This window comes from Canis aureus, chromosome 8 (genome assembly GCF_053574225.1).
Source record: "Canis aureus isolate CA01 chromosome 8, VMU_Caureus_v.1.0, whole genome shotgun sequence".
Classification (NCBI taxonomy): Eukaryota; Metazoa; Chordata; class Mammalia; order Carnivora; family Canidae; genus Canis; species Canis aureus.
This window is the reverse complement of record NC_135618.1, coordinates 65,360,663-65,386,978: the sequence shown is the minus strand read 5'-3', so window position 1 is coordinate 65,386,978 and position 26,316 is coordinate 65,360,663. Positions and strand designations below refer to the sequence as shown.

General features: G+C 52.5%; 1 protein-coding gene and 1 long non-coding RNA gene across 8 annotated transcripts in view; one reads left to right on the top strand and one right to left on the bottom strand.

The window, feature by feature from the left end:
- Nucleotides 1-26,316, top strand: part of FBXL18 (F-box and leucine rich repeat protein 18) — a 65,758-nt gene that overhangs the window by 11,518 nt on the left and 27,924 nt on the right. For 3 of the 7 annotated variants that reach the window (XM_077907689.1, XM_077907684.1, XM_077907686.1), the window contains 3 exons: nt 1,125-2,659; nt 13,242-13,460; nt 17,209-17,296. In XM_077907689.1, the coding sequence (XP_077763815.1) occupies nt 1,125-2,659; nt 13,242-13,460; nt 17,209-17,296 (1,842 nt within the window). Of the gene's footprint in view, nt 1-1,124; nt 2,660-13,241; nt 13,461-17,132; nt 17,297-26,316 lie in introns of those variants that run through there. The other 4 variants (XM_077907688.1, XM_077907685.1, XM_077907687.1 and 1 more) reach the window with 3 other exon arrangements.
- LOC144319493 (uncharacterized) lies at nt 16,035-18,899 on the bottom strand. The gene is made up of 2 exons (XR_013385308.1): nt 17,406-18,899; nt 16,035-16,325 (listed from the first exon to the last, which is right to left on the bottom strand). It is a non-coding gene; the product is annotated as an uncharacterized LOC144319493 (long non-coding RNA).

The following is a 26,316-nucleotide window of genomic DNA, read 5'->3' as shown; positions in this document are numbered from 1 at the left end:
ATTTTGTTGCAAATGGCAAGATTTCATTCTTTTTTATGATTGCCTCGCAACTTTTGTTGAAAGTCAACTAACAACATATCTTAAAGGTAACAATAGAGGTCTTTTTTTTTAATATTTTATTTATTTATTCATGAGAGTCACAGAGAGGCACCTGGGCTGCTCCCATGGCAGATTTTTGAGGAATATTTAATGATGTGAAAACACAGATGATATAAAGGAGAGAGCAACAGCCAGATCAAGGCACAACCCTGTTGTGTAGTTCAGAGAACCCCATGTAATATAACATTTACCATCTTCACCGTATTTAAGTGCTTGATGCTGTATGTTAAGCAGTATGGACATTTGTGGTATTGTACCAGCATTATCAGTGTTTCCAGAACTTCTTTGTCACCCTGAACAGAAGCTCTGGATCCGTCAAGCAGTGACTTCCTATTCTCCTTTTCCCCAGCCCCTAGTAACCTTTATTCTGCTTTCTGCTTTTGAATTTGCCTATTCTGGATAATTGATGTAAGTGGAATCACACAACATGTGATCTTCTAGGACTGGCTTCTTTTCACATTGTATGATGTCTTCAGGTTTCACCCACATTGTGGCGTGTGTCAGAGCTTCGTTCCTTTCTGTGGCTACACAATCTTTCATTGTGTGTACAGACCACATTTTGTTCATCCATCTGTCTGTCGGTGGAGCTTAGGTTGTTTCCATCTCCTGTGGCTAGTGCTGCTGTGAACATCGGGGCCCATGGAGTGAGTCCCTGTTTTTTTCCATTACCTTGGGTGCATGTGTGGGAGGGGAATTACCAGGTCACCTGTTCACTCTGTGTTTAGCTTTTTGAGGAACCACCATGCTTTTCCACACCAGCTGCACCATTTTTATGTTCCCGCCTAGCCGGGGACTCTTGATAGTTGGCCTACAGTAGGTAAGCTTGTGGGGACAGGAAGGAGGTGCCAGCTCTCCCCTCAATGGTCCCTTCACCTCCGGAGTAGAGCCCCTGCAGGGCCCCTCATGGCTCCCTGATTGTCGTGGGGGAGGGTGTGACCTGAGGGGAGGTGAAGGGGTCACCTGGGTGCCTTCAGTCCCTTTCCTTTCTTGACCTGCCCCCTCCCTCCCCTGGCCCTGTCCTACAGGCAAGTGAGGACAAGGTGAAGCAACTGGTGAAGGAGATCGGCCGGGAGATCCAGCAGCTCAACATGGCCGGCTGCTACTGGCTGTCAGGTGCCACCATTGAGCACGTGGCCCGTTGCCGCAGCCTGGTGAAGGTGAACCTCTCTGGCTGCCACCTGACCTCCCTGCGTCTCTCCAAGATGCTCTCAGCCTTGCAGCACCTGCGCTCTTTGGCCATCGACGTGAGCCCTGGCTTCGATGCCGGCCAGCTGAGTGGTGAGTGCAAGGCCACACTGAGCCGCGTGCGGGAGCTGAAGCAGACGCTGTACACACCCTCCTATGGTGTCGTGCCCTGCTGCACCAGCCTTGAGAAGCTGCTGCTCTACTTCGAGATTCTCGACCGCACACGTGAGGGCGCCATCCTCTCAGGCCAGCTGATGGTTGGCCAGAGCAATGTGCCCCACTACCAGAACCTGCGGGTCTTCTACGCGCGCCTGGCCCCTGGCTACATCAATCAGGAGGTGGTGCGGCTCTACCTGGCTGTGCTCAGTGACCGCACGCCTGAGAATCTTCACGCCTTCCTCATCTCTGTGCCTGGCAGCTTCGCTGAGAGCGGGGCCACCAAGAACCTCCTGGATTCCATGGCCCGCAACGTGGCCCTGGATGCCCTGCAGCTGCCCAAGTCCTGGCTCAACGGCTCATCCCTGCTCCAGCACATGAAGTTCAACAACCCATTTTATTTCAGCTTCAGCCGCTGCACCCTGTCCGGTGGCCACCTGATCCAGCGGGTCATTGATGGAGCCAAGGAGCTCCGCAGCCTGGCGAGCCTGAACCTCAGTGGCTGCGTCCACTGCTTGTCCCCGGACTCCCTGCTCCGCAAGGCGGAGGACGATATTGATAGCGGCATCCTGGAGACCCTGGTGGCGTCCTGTCGCAACTTGCGGCACCTCAACCTCTCGGCTGCCCATCACCACAGCTCCGAGGGCCCAGGCCGCCACCTCTGCCAGCTGCTGGCTCGGCTGCGCCACCTGCGCTCCTTATCCCTGCCTGTCTGCTCTGTCGCCGACTCAGCACCACGGTCCGACCGTGTGCCTGCCATGCACGCTGTGCCCCGTGGCTTTGGCAAGAAGGTGCGCATTGGTGTGCAGTCCTGCCCCAACCCCTTCTCGGGGCAGGCAGGCCCTCAGCCTTCCTCCGTGTTCTGGTCTCTGCTGAAGAACGTGCCCTTTCTGGAGCGCCTTGAGCTGATCGGGTCCAACTTCTCCTCTGCCATGCCGCGCAACGAACCTGCTATCCGCAACTCCCTCCCGCCCTGCAGCCGGGCACAGAACGTTGGAGACTCGGAAGTGGCTGCCATTGGCCAGCTGGCATTCCTGAGGCACCTGACGCTGGCCCAGCTGCCCAGCATCCTGACGGGCTCTGGGCTGGTCAGCATCGGCCTGCAGTGCCAGCAGCTGCAGTCTCTCTCACTGGCCAACCTGGGCATGATGGGGAAGGTGGTCTACATGTCTGCGCTCTCAGACATGCTGAAGCACTGCAAGCGGCTGAAGGACCTCAGGTGAGGGCCCGGGCAGCTCCTCTATGGCCTCTGGGGCCCCTTGGAGGCTTTAGAGGTGGCGGGGGATGTGGGTCAACACGGCCTCTCCTCTGGCAAATGCTTGCATACCTACTGCCTGTCTGTTGAGATGGGCAAGATGTGGGCTGGTCTCTAGTGGCTGAGAGTCAGGGGGTGGCAGGGCTGGCAAGGGGGCAGCGGTGGGTGGAGCCTGGGAGGGCAGGAGGCAAGGATGTCCTCATCATAGTGGCAGCTATGAGTGCAGTAGTAGATGCAGCTGTGTGTGTGCAGTCTTGCCCAGTCCTCATGACCCCCCTAGGTGGCAGCTGTTATTCCCATGTAGCAGAGCTGGTGAGAGAGCCAGGAGCCGAACTCGGGGCTTTCTGTCTGACTTTGTCATTTTTAAAGCTACAAGTCAGTGAGCAGGGAGACTCAAGGCCAGGGCTTTCTGGGAAAGTAGGTAGCATGCCCCATGGTCTTGCAAACACATGTCCAAAAGCACAGGTGAGGTGAAAGAGCTTCAGGACTCTAGTTGGAGGAGGGAGTGGGCCCATTTCCAGTTGGGAAAGCACTCCTCCTTGCTGTCCCCCAGCACCCCACCTGCACTGGAGGGGCCAGGATGGAGGGGTGGGAGAGAGCAGCACTGAAGTGGGGGCTACACACTGTTGGGAGGTAATGGTGGTGGCCTGGAGTGGGATGGCAGGCTGATCTGAGAGAGGGAGGACAGGACCTACCCACGCCATTGTCACAAGAGCCCAGATATGAAACAGACTCCTACTGCATTGAGCCATGGAGTGAGGAGGTTTCTCGTGAGGACCCAGCATTTCAGGGGGAAGCTTTTGTTGACTTAAGACATGTTTGAAAATCTTGACAGATCTGGTCTTGAAAAATTGCACTGTTTCCCAAAATTACTTGGAAAGTATGGCTACAGCAGAGCTCAGCTCTACCAGGGATTTAGGCTGGGGAGGGAGTGGCGGCAGGGTGTAGATCCATTAGCTGGAGCTGAGGGGTGGGTGGCTGGGGGCTGTGCCAGGGGCACTGAGAAGTGTGTCACTGCCCCCACCATGGTAAGCCTGCACTTTGTGGCTTTGCTGAGGGCCAGGTGCTGAGCCAGGGGCTTTCAGGTGCTGTCAAGTTTAATCCCCTAGACAGGCCTTCATGGTTCCCATTTCACAGATGGGGCAGTGGGAGCCTGAAGGAGCAGTTGAGGCTCACCCAGCTCAGTCTAACTCCAGAGCTTGGCCTTGGCCCTCAAGCTGTGCAAAATGGAGACATCTGTGTCCTTTGCAGACCTCTACTCTCCCCTCAGGAGGGGACATGTGACAGGAAATGGACCAGATTTGAGTTGGAGCTGGCAGAGTGCTTTGCTGCTCACACCCTGGAGCTTTCCAGAGCTCCTCTGCAGGCTGTGTCTACCCTCCCTCTGCCTCCCCCACCAAGCATAATACATACACTACGGCTCCTTGAGGCCTTGCTCATCTAGGGGTGAGAGCCCCGGGGGCCAGCCTCAGCCTTCCACGTGGCAGGGCAGGTATTTTCCTGCCATGTGGGATCCACACGTCCTGGATTCGCAGCATGGGTCCTCAGCCTGAGTGTTCACAGAACCCCATATTTGGGAGTTGTTTATGCTGTGTTCTGTGCATTCTAGTTACACTTGCTTTGAGAACTGTAATGCTGAATTTTTAGAATCCCCTGGTTTGGAAATCTGAGTCAAAGTTAACTTCACGTGAGTTTTATTGTGCAGTGTCTGAGAGCCTGTAGCCGTGTGCGTCATCACGTGTGCTGGTCTCTGGCTGTGGCCTCCCCAGCGACTTCTGCAGCTTGCCCAGAGGTCATACAAGATGCCATGAGCCAGTTAAGGACGCTTGATGGGTAGAGTTGCTGTGCCCATTGCAAGCCCTTTGGTACCCTCTGTCCCACTCCAAATGCAGGGGTGCCCAGATAGGCCTGACATTCCTGGCTGCTGTCTTCCTGGGGCTTGCAGGAGTGAGGATGCAGGCCTGCTCTTTTTTCCTCACTTGTCCTGACATCTCTCATCCTGCCCACCTCTGCCCTGTGGCCTGCATTGGGTCCTCTGTGTTAATTTCTCTGGCTTGAGCACCTGTCCTGCTGGGGTGGGTTGGAGGAGGGGTCTTGACCACAGGAGGCAGCCTCCTCCACCAACCCCCAGCACGGGCTGGGCCTTTCTGACTTCAGTGGCACCCACGCTTGACTTCTTGCCTGCATGTCTGCAACACCGGGAATCCATGCCTCTCTTTTCACTGGTTCTTTTCTGTCCAGTGCCTTGTTCCGCGTTGCTGCCTCTTATGCCTTTGCTGTCACATCACTGGCCTTTCTGGAGGAAGTGGTGGGAAGTGCGTGGTCAGCAGGCCACATGTCACTGGAAGCTGCAAAAGAATCCCGATATTTAACAAACAGAAGAAAGACTCCACAGCTCTGCCACCCTGCTAACCTATCAGAGTCTGTGATTGGGAATTGAATGTTTCTTAATTAGGAGAGGCAAAGTGAGCATTCAGGCTCTAATTTCACTAAATTCCAGGTCAAGGTATTTCTGGATCTCTCATCTTTGCTAGCAGGTTTTATTTGCCTTCTTGCCAGCCCGTTAATCCTTGTGCCTTTTCTGACTGGACTTTGGTCACACCATTTTTCATTGTTGGTGAGTGTTGGATAAAAACGGCAATTGATGAAGGTAAAATAAAGTAACACATTCACGTAATTTAACAAGTCAGAGTAACTGAAATCTCTCCCCCAAAACACCCACCTCACATCCAGAGTGTTTGGTGTCTGCTGCCTGTGGGACCACCTGGAGACTGCAGATGTTCCCAGTTCCCTGGACTGCTCGCCACCCTGCCCGGTGGGAGAGGGGAGCAGGCGTGACGTCTAAGCTGGTCCCCTCTTCCCCGCCTCACCCAGCTCCTGGGTTCTCTACCTGTAAAGTGGGACTGGTAAGACAAAAGGAATTTGTACGTGTAAGGCCTATGGAACAGGGCTTGGCACCTGCAGTCCCCATGATGGTTCTTTATCCATCTAGCAAATATGTGAGCACCTGTTATGTTAGGTTCTGTTCTAGGCAGAGAGATGCTTGTCCCTGGGGAGCTTACATTCCAGTGGGAAAGTGGGCCAACAGTGCATGGAGGGAAGAATGTGGTTTATTAGAGAGTAAAGTATGCTGGAGATAAAGAAGCAGTGTGGGGTGAAGGATGCCAGAGGGCAGGGAATGGGCTTCATGAATCTGAGATTTGAGAAAAGAATTCACAAAGTTAGCAAAGTAGAACTTGGGAAGAACATCCCCAGCCAGCCAGGTAGAGCGTCACCAGCCGCCAGTGTCCATAAATCATAGGCAACTTACATTTAAATGAGTTAATGTTAAAAAAAATAATAATAATAAAATAAATGAGTTAACGTGAAATAAAATCAAGTGTGCAGTGTCTCGATGGCATGAGCCATGTTTTAGGTACTCAGTGATGGCATGTACTCGTGGCTGCCATGACAGACAGCACCCATGTGGAACGTTCCCATCTGCATGGAAGGTTTGTTGGACGAGCCAAGTTTGTGCCAGGGCCCTGAGATGGGGTGTGCTGGGTGTTTCAGGAGCAGCCAGTGGCCTCTGTAGCTGGAGGGGAGCAGAAGGGCAGGTCACACTGCTGTGTCGAAACAGGCCAGGGCAGGAGCAGGGCCACCATCAGGAGACCGTACCAGACATTCAGGAAGAGACGCAGAGATGGTGGATTGATTGAATCCATGGGATTGGTGGGGGTCAGGGTGGGTCCAGGTGATGTGGAGGCTTTGGCCTGAGCAGTTGAGCCGATGTGGCTGCCATCAGCTGAGAGGGAAAGGCTGTGTGACACGGCTGCGCATGTGCATACCGGAGTTTATGAGGCCGTGATCTCTGGCCAGTGTGTGGAACTGAGCAGACTACAGACTGGGCCTGGGGTCTTCAGCAAGAGTCCAAAGGCAAAGTAAGAATCAATAGAGCAGACTGAGCAGGAGCCTGCAGGGAGACAGACAGGGAGGTGACAGAGGGAATGGAGAGGCATTCTGGGAGCTCTCGGAAGGGATTGGGGTGCTGGCATACTTGTCATGGCGCAGGTGCTTTACCTGTGCGTACAGGTATTGACTCCTTTGACATTCTGAACAACGCCAGGAGTAGAGATACTATTGTCCCATTTTGCAGATGAGGGAAGTGGGGCCCAGAGGGTTGAGGAACTTGCCTAGGTGACAGAGCTGGTTTGTGGTCTCCTGGAAGCACTTCTGCCTCACAGGGCTGTTGAGGATCGAAGAGCGTAACACAGCAGCATTTAGTGGTCACCAAGTGGCTTCCGGGGCTGGAATGTGATCCTTGTGGCCAAGACCCTCCCCAGGGGCAGGGCCATGCATGTGTGGTGAGTTTTGTGTCTGGGGAGGCCCGGAGGACCCGGGATAAATGGGTTTTGTAGGTCAGCTCAAGAACTTGACCACCGCTCATAATGGACTCTCTGTGCATACCGGCTCTGAGAACCATGTCTGATCAGAGCTGGGTACTGCCTGTTCAGAACAGACACCGGTCTCTAAGACGCAGCCAAATGGCCCCATTCCTCTGGAGTCCTGCCTTCTGCGGCAAGCTGAGCCTGGGAAGGCTGGAGTGAAAGGAGCAGGTGGTACTTGCCCGCCTGCTGTGGGCAGGAGCCACAGAGAGGAAGTGGTGCTCTTGAGCCCGGGAGAGGCTGGCACACTGCTTCTGGGGCTGCCTTCATGGGCAGCTCCTGCTTTTCCTGGTAGAATGTCCCTGAGATGGCAGCCCTCGGGGTCCCCGGCTGGCTAGCTGCTGCCACCATGGTCCCCATCGGTGAGGCCCATCAATTTGAGCTTTGTGGCAGCCGGGTCTCCTGGCCGGGAGCTGCCTCCCTGCAGCCAGGGCTGCTCCTGTGGGGAGGTGGTGCAAGGAACATGTTGTTCCGCTGGTGCCTTGTGTTTCGTGGTGCACCTCGGCAGAGAGAGGATTACGAGCCGGACAGAGAAGGGCACCTTCTTTCCCAAGACTGATTAAGCCCTGCCTAGTCGGGGAGGGAGGGGAAAGCATTACCCTGAGTCACCCTGGCTGCTCATGACCTCAGAACCAGGGCAGTGTCTGGGCGGAAGTGGGAGGGCTGGTTTGGAGTCAGGCCCTGGAGGCTGTCCCAGGACCGCCCTAGAGGCCTAGGCTCTGCTGGAGTGTGTGGGCAAATGGGGGGTGCTCTCCTGTGCCCACCGAACCTTGGGGGAGCCCAGGCTGCCTTTTGGGGAGCGGGTTTTGGAGGCCAGATCCTCACTGGTTGGAAGGTTGAGGCAAGCTGGGAGGGAGCAGGACCACGAGGCCCCCCAAGGCTAAGGTAACTGATGGATAATTTTCCTCATCCCACCGCCCTACCTGCCGGTGCTGCCAGCCTGCTGCCCTGTGAGGAGCCAGGGTGTTTGGATGTGCCAGCCCCTGTCCAGGCAGCTGGTGGAGTGGTCAGGCCTGCCCCATCCCAAACAACTGTTGCAGGTGGTTTCCTTCAGAGTGGAAGTGGTTGGCTAGTTGAAAACTGTTTAAAGACATGTGTGAACATAGCACACTTTTCCTGTGCTTACTGGCTTTGTAACCAAGCTCTTCCTTGGTTAGCATGGACCTGCAGCGCCACCTAGTGACCAGGGCACCCCATGTCTGTTCTTTCCTGCTGGATGCCCCAGGGACAAACCAGAGATTGTGGTCCCGATGCTGGACTTCCTCCCCTCTCATTTTCTCACTTTCAGGTCTGCAAAGGGATGCTTACCTTGGGACTTTTATTTTATTTTTTAATATTTTATTTATTTATTCATGAGAGACAAACAGACAGAGACAGAGAAGAGACAGAGACAGAGGGAGAAGCAGACTCCATGCAGGGATCCTGACGGGAAACTCAATCCTGGGTCTCCAGGATCATGCCCTGGACTGAAGGTGGCGCTAAACCACTGAGCACCCGGGCTGCCCACCTGGGACTTTTAAAATAATTATTTGTTTTTGAAAGAGAATGAAACAGTGTGTTTGGACATTTTCTTAAGTCAACTTTCCAAAAAAATACACATTTCTAACTGGGAATGACTTTTGCTTGCTGTGTGGGCCTTGTGTGACTTAGGTTGTGGCCTTATCCTTGCTTGGGATGAATTAGGATGGCCACCTTCGTGTCTTTGAGAGGCACTGCTCTCTCCTCTCTGAGTTCTTTTCTTTTTTTTTTTATTTAAAAACACTTTTTAAAAAGATTTTATTTATTCATGAAACACACACACACAGAGAGAGAGAGAGAGAGAGGCAGGCAGAAACATAGGCAGAGAGAGAAGCAGGCTCCAGGCAGGGGGCCCAATGTGGGACTTGATCCTGGGTCTCCAGGATTAAGCCCTGGGCCGAAGGCAGCGCTAAACCACTGAGCCACTGGGGTTGCCCCAAAAAATCTTTTTTTTAAAAAAAAAAGAACTTGGGACGTCTGGGTGGCTCAGTGGTTTAGCTTTTTTTTAAAAAAAGATTTTATTTATTCATGAGAGGCAGAGACACAGGCAGAAGGAGAACCAGGCTCCATGTAGGAAGCCTGATGTGGGACTCGATCCTGGGAATCCAAGATCATGCCCTGAGCCAAAGGCAGACGCTCAACTGCTGAGCCACCTGGGTGTCCCTAATTTAAATAAAATTAAGGGGCACTTGGCTAGCTCTGTCCGTAGAGCATGTGACTCTTGACCTTGGCGTTGTGCGTTTGAGACCCATGTTGGCCATAGAGAGTACTTTAAAAAATGAATATGGGCAGCCTGGGTGGCTCAGTGGTTTAGCACTGCCTTTGGCCCAGGGTGTGATCCTGGAGACCCGGGATTGAGTCCCACATCGGGCTTTCTGCATGGAGCCTGCTTCGCCCTCTGCCTGTGTCTCTGCCTCTCTCTCTCTCTCTCTCTGTCTCAGGAATAAATAAATAAAATCTTAAAAAAAAAAAAGAATATAAAATTAAAAACTAGTCTCACTAGTCACATTTCAGTGAGTGACGACTCCCCTACTGGACAGCTCAGGATAGAACATTCCATTGTTGAGGGACATTTTGTCCGGTGGCTGCTCTATTAGACAGCTGGCATTGGTTGTTTTTTTTTTTTTTTCTTCAAAGACCCCATTTTATTTATTAAATATTTATTTATTTTTAGAGCATGAAGAGGGGGAGGAGGAGAGAGAATCTCGAATAGACTGTGCACTGAGCATGGAGCCCAATGTGGGGCTCGATCTCACGACCCTAAGATCATGACTTGAGCTGAAATCAAGAGCAGATGCTCAATGGACTGAGCCACCCAGGTGCCCCTCAAAGACCTCATTTTAAAATCCTTTCTCCCTTTGTCTTGTGATTTTTGTTTTTTTTAAGATTTTATTTATTTATTCATGATAGAGAGAGAGAGAGAGAGAGAGAGAGAGAGAGGCAGAGGCAGAGACAGAGACACAGGCAGAGGGAGAAGCAGGCTCCATGCAGGGAACCTGATGTGGGATTCAATCCCAGGACTCCAGCATCACGCCCTGGGCCAAAGGCAGGCGCTAAACCACTGAGCCACCCAGGGATCCCATGTTTTGTGATTTGTTAGTGTCCCCAGATGTTTGGATGATGAGGACCTAGTGCATGGCATATCTTGGTCTTGGTTGGCTTTGAGGACTGGGGGGCCATCCACTGCCCTACACCCAGTCCTGGTTGGATCAGCCCCTCTCAGGATGTTCCTGCAAACAGAGCATTTGGGTCTGTCTTTCCTTGGCTGGAATGGGACACACTCTGTCCCCAGCACAGACCCACTGCCTTGTGGGTATGGGCATTTCTTTCTTTTTTTTTTTTTTTTATTAAATTTTTATTTATTTATGATAGTCACACAGGGAGAGAGAGAGAGAGGCAGAGACATAGGCAAGGGAGAAGCAGGCTCCATGCACCGGGAGCCTGATGTCGGATTCGATCCTGGGTCTCCAGGATCGCGCCCTGGGCCAAAGGCAGGCGCCAAACCTCTGCGCCACCCAGGGATCCCGGTATGGGCATTTCTTATCCTGGAAACTTTTCCTTTTATGAGCACCCACAACTATAGATCACCTTGTCATCAGTCTCCCAGAAGGTCAGCAGGCTGGCTGCAAGGTTACAGTGAGAAACCAGCCTCGAGGGGGTATCTGTGGGTCCTGCATGGGGATGGAGGTTTTGCCCACTGCCACAGCCCCACTGGGGGAATCTGTGTCTGCTGCTGGTAGGGCAGTGGCTCAGAGCAACCCACTATCCCAGGTCTGACATGAGGTTTATACAGGAGTGTCTACACAACACCTGGGTTCCAGGAGGCTCAGAGGGTCCGAAGGAGGGAGGAGATAGCAGCACACAGCAGCTTCCTTGCAGTGGGGGCTGCGGCCTGGCCGGGCATGGGCCTGCCCCTGGTCTCAGGGCCTGGCTGCCTTCAGAGGAGGTCTGCGTCTCCACTGCCACCTGCCTGAAGTCCAACATTGGCCACGGAGACCCCTGAGAAGTAACCTTGCCTGCTGCTTGCTGGCCACCCTTGTGCGATGTCCTTTTGTCTGTCAGATGGAAAGTGACCCAGAGATGGTGAAGCCTGGTGGGGGAGTGGAAGTACTTTCCTCACAAACCTTGTCCTTTGCCTTCCCCAGCCTTCAGGAGGCAGCGGGCTTTGGTTGCCCATGGGCCTCTGCCCTCTGTCAGGCATCCCCCCGAGCTGCAGTTTCCCACAGATGGGCCCAGATCTCCATCATCTGGCTGTGGCTCCTGCTCTGCCTTTTCCTTGTGCAGGCATTTCCACTGGCTTCTTCCATCTGTGCTGCTGGCTTTGGAGCTGCTCTGGCCAGCTGACTGGGGACACCCCCCACCCCATGGCAGCCAGAGCACGCTTTTTTTGTTTTTGTTTTTTTTTACTCACTGCCCCATAGAGCAAGCTATTTAAAAGGATCAAGTGATACCTGTATATCTCGGAGATGGACAGAAATCCTTCGGAAGGCCATGGAAAAAGGAAGCTTCTGGCGCCTAAGCCCTGTTTTCCAGGGATAATCTTTGTGAACAACTTTCCTTGTGTTTTTTGGGGGATGGTCTTGGGTTTCTGGGTAACTTACCAGAGAAAAACCTCTACAAAACCTCCACGCATGCTGGGGTCTTCATCTCCACCTCTCTTTGGCTTCTGTGCTAGCATCCTGGTGCTGCCCTCACAGCCACTACAACACAAGTGATTTCTCTCACAGTTCCAGAGACCAGAAGTTCTAGGTCCAGGTGTTAGCAGGGTTCTTTCTGGAGGCTCTGATGGGGGCCTGTGCCAGGTGTGTCCCCTGGCTTCTGGTAGTTTCTGGCAGTGCTTGGCATTCCTTGGCTTGTGGACATGTCACTCTGATCTCTGACATGTCGTCACATGGTGCTCTCCCTGTATGCTCCTGCACTGCTGTGCCTCTGGCCTTCGTGTAAGGAACCGGCCGCCGGATTAGAGCTACCCTTGTTGAGCATGACCTTGTTCTAATGTGATTGCATCTGTAGACTGTTTCCAAGTAAAGTATATTTATGGGTGCCAGGGGTTAGGACTGTCATGTATCTGTTGGGGTGGGGAGACACAGCTCCCACCAGCTCCCCTCTTCATTCTCCTGGTTCTTGGCCCTTCTCCTGGCAGCTTCTAGAATCCTCTTGGCTTCCCCTAGCCCTCTGTTCTTCCACTGGCTCTCATTCTGGAGGGCTCCTGTGGCCCAGGGTCCTGCCACAAATCCAGGTATCTGCTGGTTCCACAGCCATGTTCCCAGTGCTTGACTGCCCCATCAGTTTTCCTCAGCACCTCCAGCTGTGTCCTACGACATCGCTCTGCCCTCCAAACTGCTCTGTCCTCTGGGCTCTTCTGGGTGCACAGAAAGTTCTGGAAGGGTTTGGAATGTTGTCCTCCACTCTGCTTTTCTGGGCCCTGCTTGTCCCTGGCTGGAGTGTCAGTGCAGACTCCACACCTTCCTGCCCAGTGGCCAGTATGGCTTTTGCCATCTCTTCCTGTCTTTCTAAAGCCGATCTGACCTGGGTGGATCTCGCCAGTCTCTTGTCTGCAGCTGAAGTCCTAGCTCTTCTTACTCTCCGCTTCCCGCCAGAGGACTGTGGATCTGCCCGGTACCACCTCACCCTTCCTACCTGGCTTGGGCACCTCTCCTGCCCCAACCTTCAGATTCCCTCCTTGTCCCTTGGCGTTTCTTCATTTATCACAGACGAGCAGTGGTGGGTGGCAGGGACTGTATCTAAATATGTCTCTCTGCCCCCCGCCCAGCAGGTTCTCATTTGAGGTGGTTGGAGTACTGAGTGGGCTCTGCAGCAGACGTGGTAGTCTCTAGGCTCTGAGCAGTGACGTGGCTGGGGTCTGTACAGGAGCTGGCCTACCAGGTTCCCCCCCACACACCCTGCCCCAACTCAGGATCTTCTGGGAAGACCCCAGCGTCTGAGTGCTCTCCCAGTGCTCCAGGGTACTATGGTGTAGACCAGCGTGGGGACAACTGGTGGAGGCCCTCTCCAGCTCCCAAGGATGTGCCTGGGGGTGCCCTAGCCCAGGAGGCCCCTGTGCCTGGCCGCAACACGGGTCTCACTCTCCTCTCCCCCCGCAGGCTGGAACAGCCCTATTTCAGCGCCAACGCCCAGTTCTTCCAGGCGCTCAGCCAGTGCTCTGCGCTGCAGCGCCTCTGCCTGGTCTCCCGCAGTGGCACGCTCCAGCCTGAGGCTGTGCTGGCTTTCATGGCCCGCTGCCTGCACGTTGTTGTGTGCCACATGTTCACCGGGGAGTCCCTGGCCACCTGCAAGAGCCTGCAGCAGTCCCTGCTCCGAAGGTGAGTAGCTGGGGGTGCGGTGAGGGTGGTGGCTGGCAACCTAGTGGCTGCTTCTCCCTCAGGCTTCCTGCAAAGCCCAGCAGCTAATATCATGGACTTAAAAAAATGCCTGCAGAGGTGGCCTGAGAACAAAGTCTAGTTTCCTGTCACTTTCACCTCAGTGCCTTGCCTCCTGGGCACTCCCTCTGCGACACGTTTAATGTCTATGTAGTTGAAGCTCTGAAGAAGAACGCCCCATGTCCCCACGGTGCTGTTCTCTGGGTGAGGGGTAACAGTGCGCACTGCAGTCAGCCTGCAGACACTCGTCTGTCCTCAGTGCCCTCCCTGGACCTTTTCTGTCCCCAGGATTTGATGCAGAACGCCTCATCATGTTAGTTGTCACCTCCCTGTAGCCTTCTTGGGTCTGTGACAGTCCTGTTTTTCCTGCTTTTTCATGACCTTGACACTTTTGAAGAGCACTGGCTAGGTATTTGGTAGAATGTCCATGAGTTTGGGCCAGAAATCCACAGAGGTGACACCATGTCCTTAGTGTGCTGTGCCGGGCACACATGGTGTTGTCATGTCTTCTTACTGGTGTCTGCAGGCTTCTCAGATGTAAGGTCACATTATTCCCCTCCTTTTTTGGGGGTAAGATTTTATTTCTTTATTAGACACAGAGGGAAAGAGTGAGCGGGAGGGGGAGGAAGAGAATCTGAAGCCAACTCCCCACTGAGCACAGACCTAACGTAGGGCTCCATCCCATGACTGTAAGATCATGAAACCAAGAGTTGGATGCCCGACTGACAGAGCCACCCAGGTGCCCCCATTACTCCCTTTCTAATTAACAAGCATCTTGAGAGTCTGCAATCTTGTTTTCTGTGAGAGTTTTGCCTACTGATTTTAGGGGTCCATGGATGGATCTTGCCAGTGACGATTATTAATTTGATGTTTGGCTAATGACAATTTTCAGTTTCCTTCATTCTTCCTAGATTTATTAATGGGAACTGCGCTGTGAAAAAGAATCTGTCCCTTCTCCACATTTGCTTATTTAGTATTTCTTTTTTTTTCTTTAGTATTTCTTTATAAGAGTACAGACTCATGGATATTTACTTATTCAGGGGTTTTCATCATGCTCACATTATTCATGTGGTTACACAGATTGGTCAGTTTTGGCCATGGGGGGTGTTCTTTCAGACTGGGTCCTATGCTCTTGCAACATACCCCTTCCTTTTTTGAGCACTTCTTACTTTCTGTCACTAGCAGACATTCCAGGCCCAGCCCTGGAATAAACTATTTCTTCATGGAACCTGGCTCCTTTTATTGGAGGGTGGAATTAGAAACCAAGGTTGGATGCTGGGTGTGCTCACTGCTGCTGGGGTGTCCTTGCCTCCAGGCCACCTCATGGACAGAGTAGGAAATTCATGTGTGTGAATACACGGGCACCCCCCCCCCCCCACACACACACACCTGTGTTTCGATATCACCCATTGGCATCTATGTTACAAACGAGTTCATACTGATGCCCTCTCATCCCCAGCTCATATCCCAGGTTTCCTGCAGACGCCCTCTCCTTCTTTATGACATCCCTCCCTGTTGGCTCTTGCCATCCACAGTGTGTTTGCTGGTTCATTCCATCCTAGTGTGCACACCTAAGTCAGTTTTAGAATCGCCAGCTCACTGCCTGGAGGATAATATGTGTTCACACTCTTGTCTGATCCTTGTGGTACCCTGTCTTCCAGAGTTACTCAGAATTGCTTTTTGCTTCCCATCCCCTTCATTGTGGTCATGTTGCTCATTTGTAATGCAGTCAGGCTTCCTTTATTCCTGCATTATAACACATTTTGCAGTTGCACTACATCCTGGTAGATTTTATTTGTCTGGTGTTTTGGTACGTGAAGCCTCACAGTGGCTCTCAGGGTCAGAGCTCTATCAAACGGTGTGCTTGGAGAAGTGCCATCCACTCCTCCCTGCCTCTACCTCGAGACCACCCCCCCTCAGACAACTGGTCTCATCACTTCTTGGTTATTCTTTCCATATTTTTTGCACAAATAAACAGTATTTTCTCCTATCCCCTTCTTTCTTATATGTGCTTTTGCTTTTTTTGCATGATAATACGTAGGAATTTCGTTCCTACAGGTCTTACTCATTCTTTTTACAGCCTTGCATTCTTTTTCCATGGTGGTAAAATACACATAACACAATTCCCATTTTAACTGGTTCTAAGTGTGCAGTACAGGCAGTGAGCACATGCCCACTGTTGTGCAGCCCCCTGCCCTCTACCCACAGGCTTCGTTTTCCCAAATGGAGGTTCTGCTGCATTAGCACTGACCACCCAGCCCCTGCCCAGCCCCTGCCCAACCCCTGGCGCCCACCATCAACATGCAACCTCAGGTCTGGCTTTTTCTGCATTCCCTTAGAAGTTTATTTTAAGAAGCCTAAAAATAAAAAGAAGAAATTAAAGATTATGATGTATTGATTAAAGGGAAGCTGCTCTGACTTGCTGAATCCTCTAGTATGAGTTTGCTTTTCAAATCCCCGAAATACATCCCCAGGCATCCCCCGAAGTACATCCCCAGGGGGCTTTGTTTCTGGGCATTTGTCATGTCCACAGATGTCTAATACTGTGCATGGCTCTGTGGCCTGTGCTTTTTTTTTTTTTTTTCTCTTCGAACTGTGCTTTTCATCTGACGTTGGTTTGAGATTTGTTGTTGCTATTCACTGGGGCCACTTCATTCCTGCTGAGGGCTGTGTGTGCCAGTCCTTCAGATGGGTTTGTTACATTTTGTATTTCTGTTGTGCTGATGGGCATTCGGGTTGTTTCCCATGTTTCCTCTATCCTCATGAACATCCTCATATAGGTTTCCCCATGTGCAGATACACAGATTCCTAGAAGTGAACGCATTCATTCAGTGTGTATTCAAGAAGATGCCAAAATGCTCTCCAAAGCAATTCTCCCAAGACCCGCTTCCCCTAGTAGGGTGTGAGAGTTCCTGCCCCACGTCCTTGTCCCAATCCTTGATATTGTTGGACTTTCACATTTTCCTGGTCTCCTGGGTGAGGATGGCCCTCCTGTGGCCCACACTTGGGTCTTGTTTGTTCCCACCGAGCATTGTCTGGTGAGTTTATCACCAGGCCATATCCTTGTCTGTGATTGGCTCTGCAGATCCCTTACTTTTCTGTTGGTTTTCTTTGGGGAGGGGAAGAGGAAAGCTCGGGACCAGTGTGCCTTCGCTGTATGCTCATTGGTGTGCTCAGTGGTGAGAGCCTGGGCTGATGCTCCTAGTCAGTGGGCACACCATATCAGCTATCCTGGAGCTATTTCTTTTCCTCCTGGTTTTTCCTGCCTGTTGTGTTCACCATTGCTTCAGATTGCTATCATGAGTTTAATACCTCCTCCACTGCCCCTGTAAACCCAAAACTTCCTTTAAACCTGCCACGTGTCCTTTACCCTGTTTTAAGAACTCAGATATCAAAGCTGGTTGGTTTGTGTGCAAAATACAGCCAAATGGGCTTTGAGTGATGGCTCTGAGGAACTGCCTCAGGGACTGCCACGTGTCAACCTGAGTGCTTCACTTATCTGCTAAAGGCTCATAGACTTCTGCAAACCCAGATCGCACTTGGGGGGTTGTGTTAACTAAACAAGTGGCCAAATATACCTTTGGCCAGGTAAGCACTTATTGTCCCCTCCAACAGGAAATGGTGAGCTTGGGTCAGCCTGAGGTTTGTGGGAGGTGGTGTTCATAGGCTCCCCATTGGTGAAACACTCCAGATGCCACGGCTTGTGTGGACTGTGTGGCCTGTGTGCACCTCTGCAGCACCCCACGGATCCTCCTACTCCTCGAGACTGTGTGACAGTGGTGAGTATCAAATGCAGACTCTTGGGATTCCTGAGCTTCCAGCTCACACTGGGGAAGCCAGGCAAGGGGTGGTTTTGAAGGCTTAAATGATCAATATCAGATTACTCACCTGTCTTAGCTTGACCTAAGGCAGCTTATCAGGCGGGAACCATCATGCAGGTTGATGGGCAGTGGGCCTTCTCTGCAGCCTGCGTGAGAAGAGATCTTCTAGATTGGCGTTCTCTACCTTCCTCCCCTGGGCTGAAGCTCTTTGAGATGCAAAGATGTTTCTTTCTTTTTCTTTTTCTTTTTCTTTTTCTTTTTCTTTTTCTTTTTCTTTTTCTTTTTCTTTTTCTTTTTCTTTTTCTTTTCCTTTTCCTTTTCCTTTTCCTTTTCCTTTTCCTTTTTTTTTTTTTTTTTAATAAGAGAGGAATTTTTTTTTTTAAACTATTTATCTGACAGAGCACTTGAACACAAGAAGGGGGAGGGGCAGAGGGAAAGGGAGAAGCAGGCTCCATGCAGGGAGCCCGATGCGGGACTCGATCCTGGGTCTCCAGGATCATGCTCTGGGCCGAAGGTGGCACTAAACTGCTGAGCCATCCGGGCTGCCCAGTTTTGACCATTTTAAAGTATAGAGGCATACCTGACTCTGTTGTACTTTATTCTTAGATGCTGTGTTTTGTTTTTTTTACAAATTGAAGGTTTGTGACAACCTTGCATCAAGTTTAGTGTCCTTTTTCCAATGGCTTTGCTATGTGTCTCTGTGTCACATTTTGGCAGTTCTTGCAACATTTCAAACTTTTTCATTGTTATGTTTCTTCTGGTGACCCATGATCAGTAGTTAGGACTCTGTGGAAACTCACTTAGTGGTTAGCATTTTTTAGCAATAAAGTATTTTTTTTTAAAGATTTTATTTATTTGCAAGAGAGAGCATGAGCAGGAGGATGGGCAGAGGGAGAAACAGGCTCCCTGGGAGCCTGACCTGGAGCTTGATCCAGGGATTCCGGGATCATGACCTGAGCTAAAGGCAGACACTTAAACAACTGATCCACCAGGTGCCTTGCAATAAAGTATTTTTTAATTAAGGCATGTACAGGGATCCCTGGGTGGCGCAGCGGTTTGGTGCCTGCCTTTGGCCCAGGGCGCGATCCTGGAGACCTGGGATCGAATCCCACGTCGGGCTCCCTGTGCATGGAGCCTGCTTCTCCCTCTGCCTCTGTCTCTGCCTCTCTCTCTCTCTCTCTCTCTCTGTATGACTATCATAAATAAAATAAAAAAAAAATTAAGGCATGTACATCGTTTTTTAGACATAATGCCATTGCACACTCACCAGGCTACGGTATAAAGATAACTTTTACATGCTGGGAAGCCAAGCATGTATTGTGATCATGTGGCTTGCAATATTGTGACACTTGCTGCACTGAGGTACTTGGTAGTACAGTCGTCTGGAAAGGGGTGCACAGTATTTCCGAGGTCAGTGCAGTGTTAGTGGCTTTGAGCACATTCATGTTATTGTGTGGCCATCAGCACTGTTGAGCTCCAGATTCTTGCATCTTCCCAGACTGAAACTGTCCCCGTGAAACATTGACTCCCCCTTCCCCCGTCCCCCAGCCCCTGGGGGCCTCTATTCCATTTTCTGTTTCTGTGGATTGATGCTAAGATTCTCCCCCCCGCCCATTTTCTGTTTCTGTGGATTGATGCTAAGATTCTCCCCCCCGCCCCCTTTTTAAGGACCTATGAGCCACTGGGAAGAGTTGTCGGTACCCTTATCACCCTCACTGACTTTGAAGTAGGTCACCACGTTCCCGGGGGCTCCAGCTTTGAGAAGCTGACACCTTCCCTGCTGGACGTGTTCTGCCCAGAGGGGCTTGGACTGGCCTATTGGCTGCCTCCTGGTGCTGAGAGCCAGTGGTTCCTCACTTCCTAGGCCTGCAGAGACAGCAACCAGCTTTGGGTGTCGCGGGTTTTCCCACCGTGTACATAAGAACCTTCTCAGCAACGGAGAATGTCTGAAGTGACCACACAGTTCAGAGATTGTGCTTTTGACAAGAGAGGGTCTGGACGTTTCCTTCCCCATGTAGGCATCACTAGCTGATGAAGCTAATTCTGATCCTCAAAATCCTTCTCAACACAGTGCTCCAGGCCAGCTGATCAGACTTGGCACTGAGATGCCAGTCCCTGCTCTAAGCTTCTCTTTTTCACTTTTGGTTCTGTTTACAATGTCCCTGTCTGTATACCTTTTATGCCAGTAGCCTGTTTGCATCCTCACAGCTCATCTTAGTGGCCTGCTCAGGTGCAGCCCCTACTAGGCTGTGAGCTCCCTCCCCTGACCTCTCGGACTATACCTATCTGCCTCTTTCTTAGTGAGCGTAGCACACACGATCATGTTCTTTGCAGCCCTGTCAGGTAATGAGGCTTGAGGACTGGCATGTGATAGCTCTTCTTTCCTGGTGCATCTTTGCACTATGAGCACAAAACTGGTGCAGGGTTGGGGTCACTGGCAGCCCCCATGGGCAGTGGTCATGGCTGCCGCCTGGAGTGTGGCACCTGAGACCAGACCTGGAGCTGGCCTTGGTTCAGTGGATTTCTTGGGCAGAAGCTGCACCAGTCCCTGTGTCCCTGTGTCCTGGCATCTGGCACAGGCTCTGGCCATGGTGTGGCCCATTGGGTGCCTGGTGCTGGCTCAGGGGCATTAAGGGCATCCTCCAGCCCACAGTGCTGAGAATCCTGTGCGTGTGGCTGCCCTTGTATGCTCCTCCAGCAAACCTCCTTTGAGCCTCTGTTCTGGGTCCCCATCTTAGATGCTGGAGGCTGTGCTGTCACCCTGTTCGCAAGTACTCCTTTTGTGCCAGCACTCTGAGTTATTCCTCTGTTGTTCAAGCCTCCCAGAACTCTTGGGAGATACATGCCGTCAGACCTAATATATAGATGGGGAAACGGAGGCTCTGGGAGGTGCTGCAGCTGAGTAGTGCAGGCTGGACCCCAGCAGGGGCAGAATTGGAGTTTGTGTCCAGAAGGAAGAAGAGCACCCCCCCTCTAGAGGGCTGTGCTAGGTGCTGCGTGGGACTCTCCAGAACCCTGTGGCCATCTCACCCTGAGCCCCCAAGTCCTGAGGTAGGCTCATAGGGCTGAAGAATCTTCTGTGCTTGTCCAGGCTGCATTCTGATCCAGGTCTACTGGAAGCCCTTCTCCAGCCATGCTGCTGGGGGCAGGGCTGAGATGCAGCCTAGTGATGGGAGAGGCACTGGCGCCCCATCTGTGGATACCCCCCTAGTGGCCTCTGCTGCCTGCGGTTGTCTGGAGCATGGCCCCGGCTGGGAGTCTGGGCCATCCAGCACGGCCTGTAGAGGTCTCTCTTGGCTGGGGAGCGGCGCAGGGTGGCTCTGCTGGCCTTCCAGCCCGGCCTTGCTGCCTGAGCAGGGCCCCGGTTGCTTTTCTGCAAGGGTCCAGCAGATGGCGCCGTGGCTCAAAGCAGCCTGCGTGTCCAGTGTAGTGCCCTGGTTTCTCTCCCGAGGGCCTGTCTCCCACCTCGGAGAGGGAAAAGGGAAAGGCTGGAATCTGTCCTTACTTTTCGGAGGCCTTTCTTTTTTCTTATCTCCTTTCCTGCCTCTGGCTTAGAAATTATGGAGCAAGAGGAGTCCCCGGCCCTAGGCTTTTGTGCCACTCCTCTGCCCGGAGTGTGTGAGTGTGAGTGTTGAAGTCTGGTTGCTCCATGACTCAGCGGTGACTCAGCCACAGGGCCACTATGACATCTGCAGTCCTGTCCCCAGGGGAGTGGTGTCTTTCTTCAGGCCCAGCACCTTCCTCCTGGTTCATGTGTCTGACCTACAAGTGGCTGTGTTCCCAAGGTGTTTTGGTGCCCCTTGTGGGATTTACAGCCCAGCCCTGCCTCTCAGGAAGTGGCTGGTCTTAGGTAGGTTTCCTCAGTGGGGAAGGGAGTTGGTGATGGCTCTGGAGAAGGTCCTAATGGTGGTGGCAACGTGTGTCTACCAGGCACGGTATCCTGAAAGGTGCTCGTGCTCTCTTGTTTTCTGTTCTTTGCTCTTTCAAGTTTGAGAGGTTAAACATTTGGGCCCTTCTCTGACCCCTGGCATCACCTTTGCTAGATTTTGGGGGGGGGGGGTTGCTTCTCCTGCATGTGCCCCCACTTTGGGTCCCTCTGGTGTTCCTGTTGTCTAGAGCTGGGACGGTGCCATGGGGCAGTGACACCTGTGGGTTTGAAAGCTCTTGGGGCCCCTCTGGGGAGCAAAATGAAGCTTTCTTCCTGCTGCCCTCCTGCTCCACACCCACTGTGAAAACACCTTAAGTTCATTGGGTCAGGTGTTTGTCCCCACATCCCTCCTGGCCTCAGACGCCCGACCCAGAGCCAGCCTCTGTCTGACCCATTTGCTTTCTCTCTAGAAATGTGGAGTCATCCTGTCCTGACTGAGTGAGCCAGGGCTGCCCTCATCTAGGCCTCGGTCAGACTGCAGGATGGACAGCATTAGGGCAGGAGCTAGGCCGCTTGGCCTCTGTGGTGGGACTGCCCTTTGATTCTTCCTGTCTGTGCTGTGCACCAAGCCACACCTCTGCTGCCTACTTTCCCTGGCCTGGCATCAGGCGGGGCGGGCCCTTCCCAGGAGCTGTCAGCTCTTCTGATTTTCTGTTCTGTCTGGAAGCCGCCTGCAAGGTCTCGTGGCCCCTGGGGGTTGGGCTAGGGCAGTACCCACACTCCACTTTTCGTGGTGTCCTACACAGAGTGGCAACAGCTTGCTTTGGTCCTTGTGGCATCCTGCTGAGGTCCGCCTTACCTTACTGCCTCGGATCCCATGAGCTGGGCTCACACTGTGGCCTTTTGACTCACTGGCTTTGTGACCTTTAAGTCTGTCACTTTCCTATCTGAGTGGACTGTGCTGTCTAAAGTAGCAGCCATGGCACCTGCCTCCTGTGCCTCAGTCACCTTCTGGGGACAGCATCCCCAGCAACTCTGTGCCCGCCCTGATGCATGTGACTCAGGTGGTGGCAGGGCCTACTACTGCTCTGTAGGTTTGGCATTGCTGTGGTCACCCTGCGAGGGAATGGCTCTCTGCTGCTCCCAGGCTAACCCGCAGGGCCCTGTCTGAAAGGCAGGGACACTCAGGGAGGCAAGGTGGTGGGCAGAAGATGCTTGTGCCCTGCCAAGTCCCCTGTTTGCTGCTAAAGTTGTCTGAAGTGAGGACATGCCGGTTCTGAAGCTTGGTTGTGTGCTCCCCAGAAGGCAGGGGCATTCCCAGTGCCAGCGCCCTCGGGGGCCACGTCATTCCTGGTCTTTCCAGGCCACGTGTGTTTACTTGTCCCTGACCTCCGTCGTTTGTCACCCTGAGGGAGTGTCGGGTCAGAGCAGCGTAGCCTCCTTTTCCAGGAATGTCGGGAACCTGTCCTGTCCATGGGCAGGAGCAGGCGCGACCCGGGTCCGACGGGGTCGGACATTCCACTAGTTGGGGTCAGGTCTCTGCCTCTGAGGCCCTGTGGAAATTCCTTCCCCCAGGCGTGCCGGAGTGCATTTCTCAGCAGAGTCTCGTGCTGGTGAGGAATGTGGGCCCGTGAGGTCGGCAGGCAGTTTGCTGCAAGTCGTGAGCCGCCCGAGCTGCCCGAGCCGCAGTGCAGGGCTCCCTGCGCCTGCCCCCGCCGCCCTACTCCTTCCTGGCCAGCGCCTGGGCTCGGCCCCCGGGCCTCCTGCTCCGATGAGCCGCTTTGTGCCCCGAAAATGCATCCAACTCTGTCTGTGTTTGTGTTCTGTAAACGCGTTTAGAAACGAGTAAAGTTTACAGATGGAGCAATTAATTGTTGAAGTCTGGGGAACCCTGGGAGCTTTAGAACAGAAAGTGGATTTTAAAATACAGAATTAGCACTGCTTTATGGCCTTAATTGCTGGTAAAGGGGCAGTTGAGCTCCATCGTGAATTGCATCGGCTTGCCCTGTTTTCGCGGTGGGTTTCTGGGAGCATTTTGTCATTCCTACCTGGAATGCTGAGATGCACGTGATCCGGGAAAGGACCAGGCTGACTGGGCTTGGCTTCTGCAGGTTTGGGGTGGCGGGGCAGTGGAGGGGGACTGATGACCCTCAGCCTGGCCTCAGAGCTTGGAGGCTGGCGGGTTCTGGCTCTATTTGTGAGGGAAGCCCCCAGGCTGAATTGGGAGTGAACAGGCCTTAGGCCAGGTGCCGTGGGACCCACTGCAGTCCCTAGCCAGTGGGTGGGGGGAAAACGTCAGGAGCCTGACTGTCGCCCACGGCTACGGATCAGTGTGGAAGATGATCAGTGATGAAATCTCTTGTGGTCCAGATTGTCCAGGCCACCCGAGTGGCTAGAACCCCATGGTGTGGATGCATCTGCTGTTGAGCAGGAGGGAGCCCTTTCCCACTAAGTAGTCTTTCCTAGGGCCCTCCACGGCTGTGAGGGGAGGCTCGGCGGGTAGAAGCGGGGTCTGGGCTGATTCTTGGCCAACTGTCTGCCTTTGTGCTTCTTGAAGACCGTTAAGGCATGTGTGGGTGGCTTTTCTAACTTATCTTACTGCTTTGGCTTTTCTGTAAAACCTTTATCTTGGGGCGAAGAGGCCATCAGCTTCAGTATTGTTTCTAGTTTCTCTGGCAGAGAAGCACACCCGGCAGGTGTTTGGTGGCTGATTGAACCAGTTCCGCCTCCAGGCTGTTTCCCAGTCTGCCCCTCCAAGAGGCTTTCCAGTTCCTTGACACCTTGAGGTCCCAGGGTCCCCACCCTCACTCAGGAGTCAGGCCCAGACTGGTTCCAGCACAGTGACTGTGCAGGACGTAATTTTCCTGAGCCCCCACTGTCATCTGCCTATGTCAGAGATGAGCATGGAGCCCAGGCCAGTTCTCTCTGCTTCTTTGAAAGGGGCACAGGCAGGCGCAGAGTGGATTTACAAGATTAAGTTGCCCTAGGAGATTGGGGAGTCTTTCCCCAGCCATTCTCCATTTCGATCACTCTGGGACCCCATTCTCTTGACCCAGTTAGGATGGGTCAATTGGCTTCTCACTGTAGCCCTTAAGTGGTGTCTGAGTTTGTTGAAGGCTTGTCTTTTGAGGTATAAAAATGTTTTGACCCAGTAACCCTATTTCTAGGATTTATTTTGAGGATACAGTTCAAAATGCAGAAATAATTATGCTGTATTAAACGATGCTTATCAATATAATAGTATGGGGGAAGCTTCCATATGTGCCCGCCTGGGATGATGCCTGGGTGGGTGTGCTGCCATTGCAGGTGAAGCAGGAGGTCCAGGGAAGCCAGCCCGAGGCTCGGGAGTGCTGGGTATCCTGTCTGTCAGGCCAGAGTGGACATGTCCTGACTGCACTGTGGCCACGCTGTGTCTTTGTTTAACATTAAGATGGCAAGGACCAGAAGGAAGTACAACAAACCTGATGCAAGTTGTGTGCACCTAAGTCACATCTGGAACAAATGTGTACAGTACAACAGGATAACGTGTGACAGCAGGACATGGATGAGGAGGTGGACAGGGCAGGTGGCTGGCCCAGCTAAGGCGGGGTTGGCTCTCTGTCCCCGGGAGAGGGGCCTGTCTCTGCCCTCCTGCACGTATTCTCTGTCCTTTTTCCTCTTTAAACAAAACAATGGTTTAGAAACAAACAAAACCTCTTTTCTGCTTCCCGGAGTGTTCAGAGAAGGTCTTTTGTATCCTGAGATTTTTGGATAGCTGAAGGCACCCTTTCCAATGCCCGTGGTGTGTTCACAGCAGCTCAGGTAGAGATTTTTCTCTGCCGTACTTCCTTTCCCACCATTACCAACGGCAGAGTGTAAGTATAGTTTAACTTTTCTTCAGTGCTATCCTCAGGCCCTCCAGGAAGGACAAGCCTTCTGCCCCATATAGGGGAACCTCTGTTGACCCCCTTCTCATGATGTCTCCTCCCTGCCTCTCCCGTCACCTGTGGGAGCTAGGCAGCTGAGCTCACAGGTGCCAGGTTTTAGACCAAGTGAGCAGGCCCTTGTGCGTGGGTCTCCTCTGCTCCTTGTTGAGGATCCTGGCTGGCGGTTCCAGGACAGCTGCACAAGGCAGGTCCCATGCCAACCTGCTGCCCAGGTGGGCCTAAGGAGCACAGGAGACCTCCTCAGGATGCCTCAAGCTGGTGCCGGGGGGTGACCCCATTGACCTCCTATGCCAGACTCTTGTCCTCTCAACTTATGGCCAGAAGCCACAGCCTTGAGTCTTGACGTTAGGAATGCCATTGCCGGGATCCCTGGGTGGCGCAGCGGTTTGGCGCCTGCCTTTGGCCCAGGGCGCGATCCTGGAGACCCGGGATCGAATCCCACATCGGGCTCCCGGTGCATGGAGCCTGCTTCTCCCTCTGCCTGTGTCTCTGCCTCTCTCTCTCTGTGACTATCATGAATAAATAAATAAAAAATCTTTAAAAAAAAAAAAAAAAAAAAGGAATGCCATTGCCCCTGATCGGGGGAGAAGTCCTGAGGGGAGACTTATCTTGCCATCAGTCACTAGCCTACAATAGCTTGTAAATATGGGTAGCTGTAAGTTTTATTTCATTGGTGCTGTTTTTTTTTTTTTTTTTTAAAGATTTTATTTATTTAATCATGAAAGACACACACACACACACAGAGAGGCAGAGGCAGAGGGAGAAGCAGGCTCCATGCCAGGAGTCCGATGTAGGACTCGATCCTGGGTCTCCAGGACCACACCCTAGGCTGAAGGCAGCGCTAAACTGCTGAGCCACTGGGGCTGCCCTTGTTTTTTTTTTTTTTTTTTTAATATATTTTTTTAAATTTTTAAAAAAATTTATTTATGATAGTCACAGAGAGAGAGAGAGAGAGAGGCAGAGACATAGGCAGAGGGAGAAGCAGGCTCCATGCACCAGGAGCCCGACGTGGGATTCGATCCCGGGTCTCCAGGATCGCGCCCCGGGCCAAAGGCAGGCGCCAAACCGCTGCGCCACCCAGGGATCCCTTTATTTTATTTATTTATTTATTTATTTATTTATTTATTTATTTATTTGTTTATTTATGATAGTCACAGAGAGAGAGAGGCAGAGACATAGGCAGA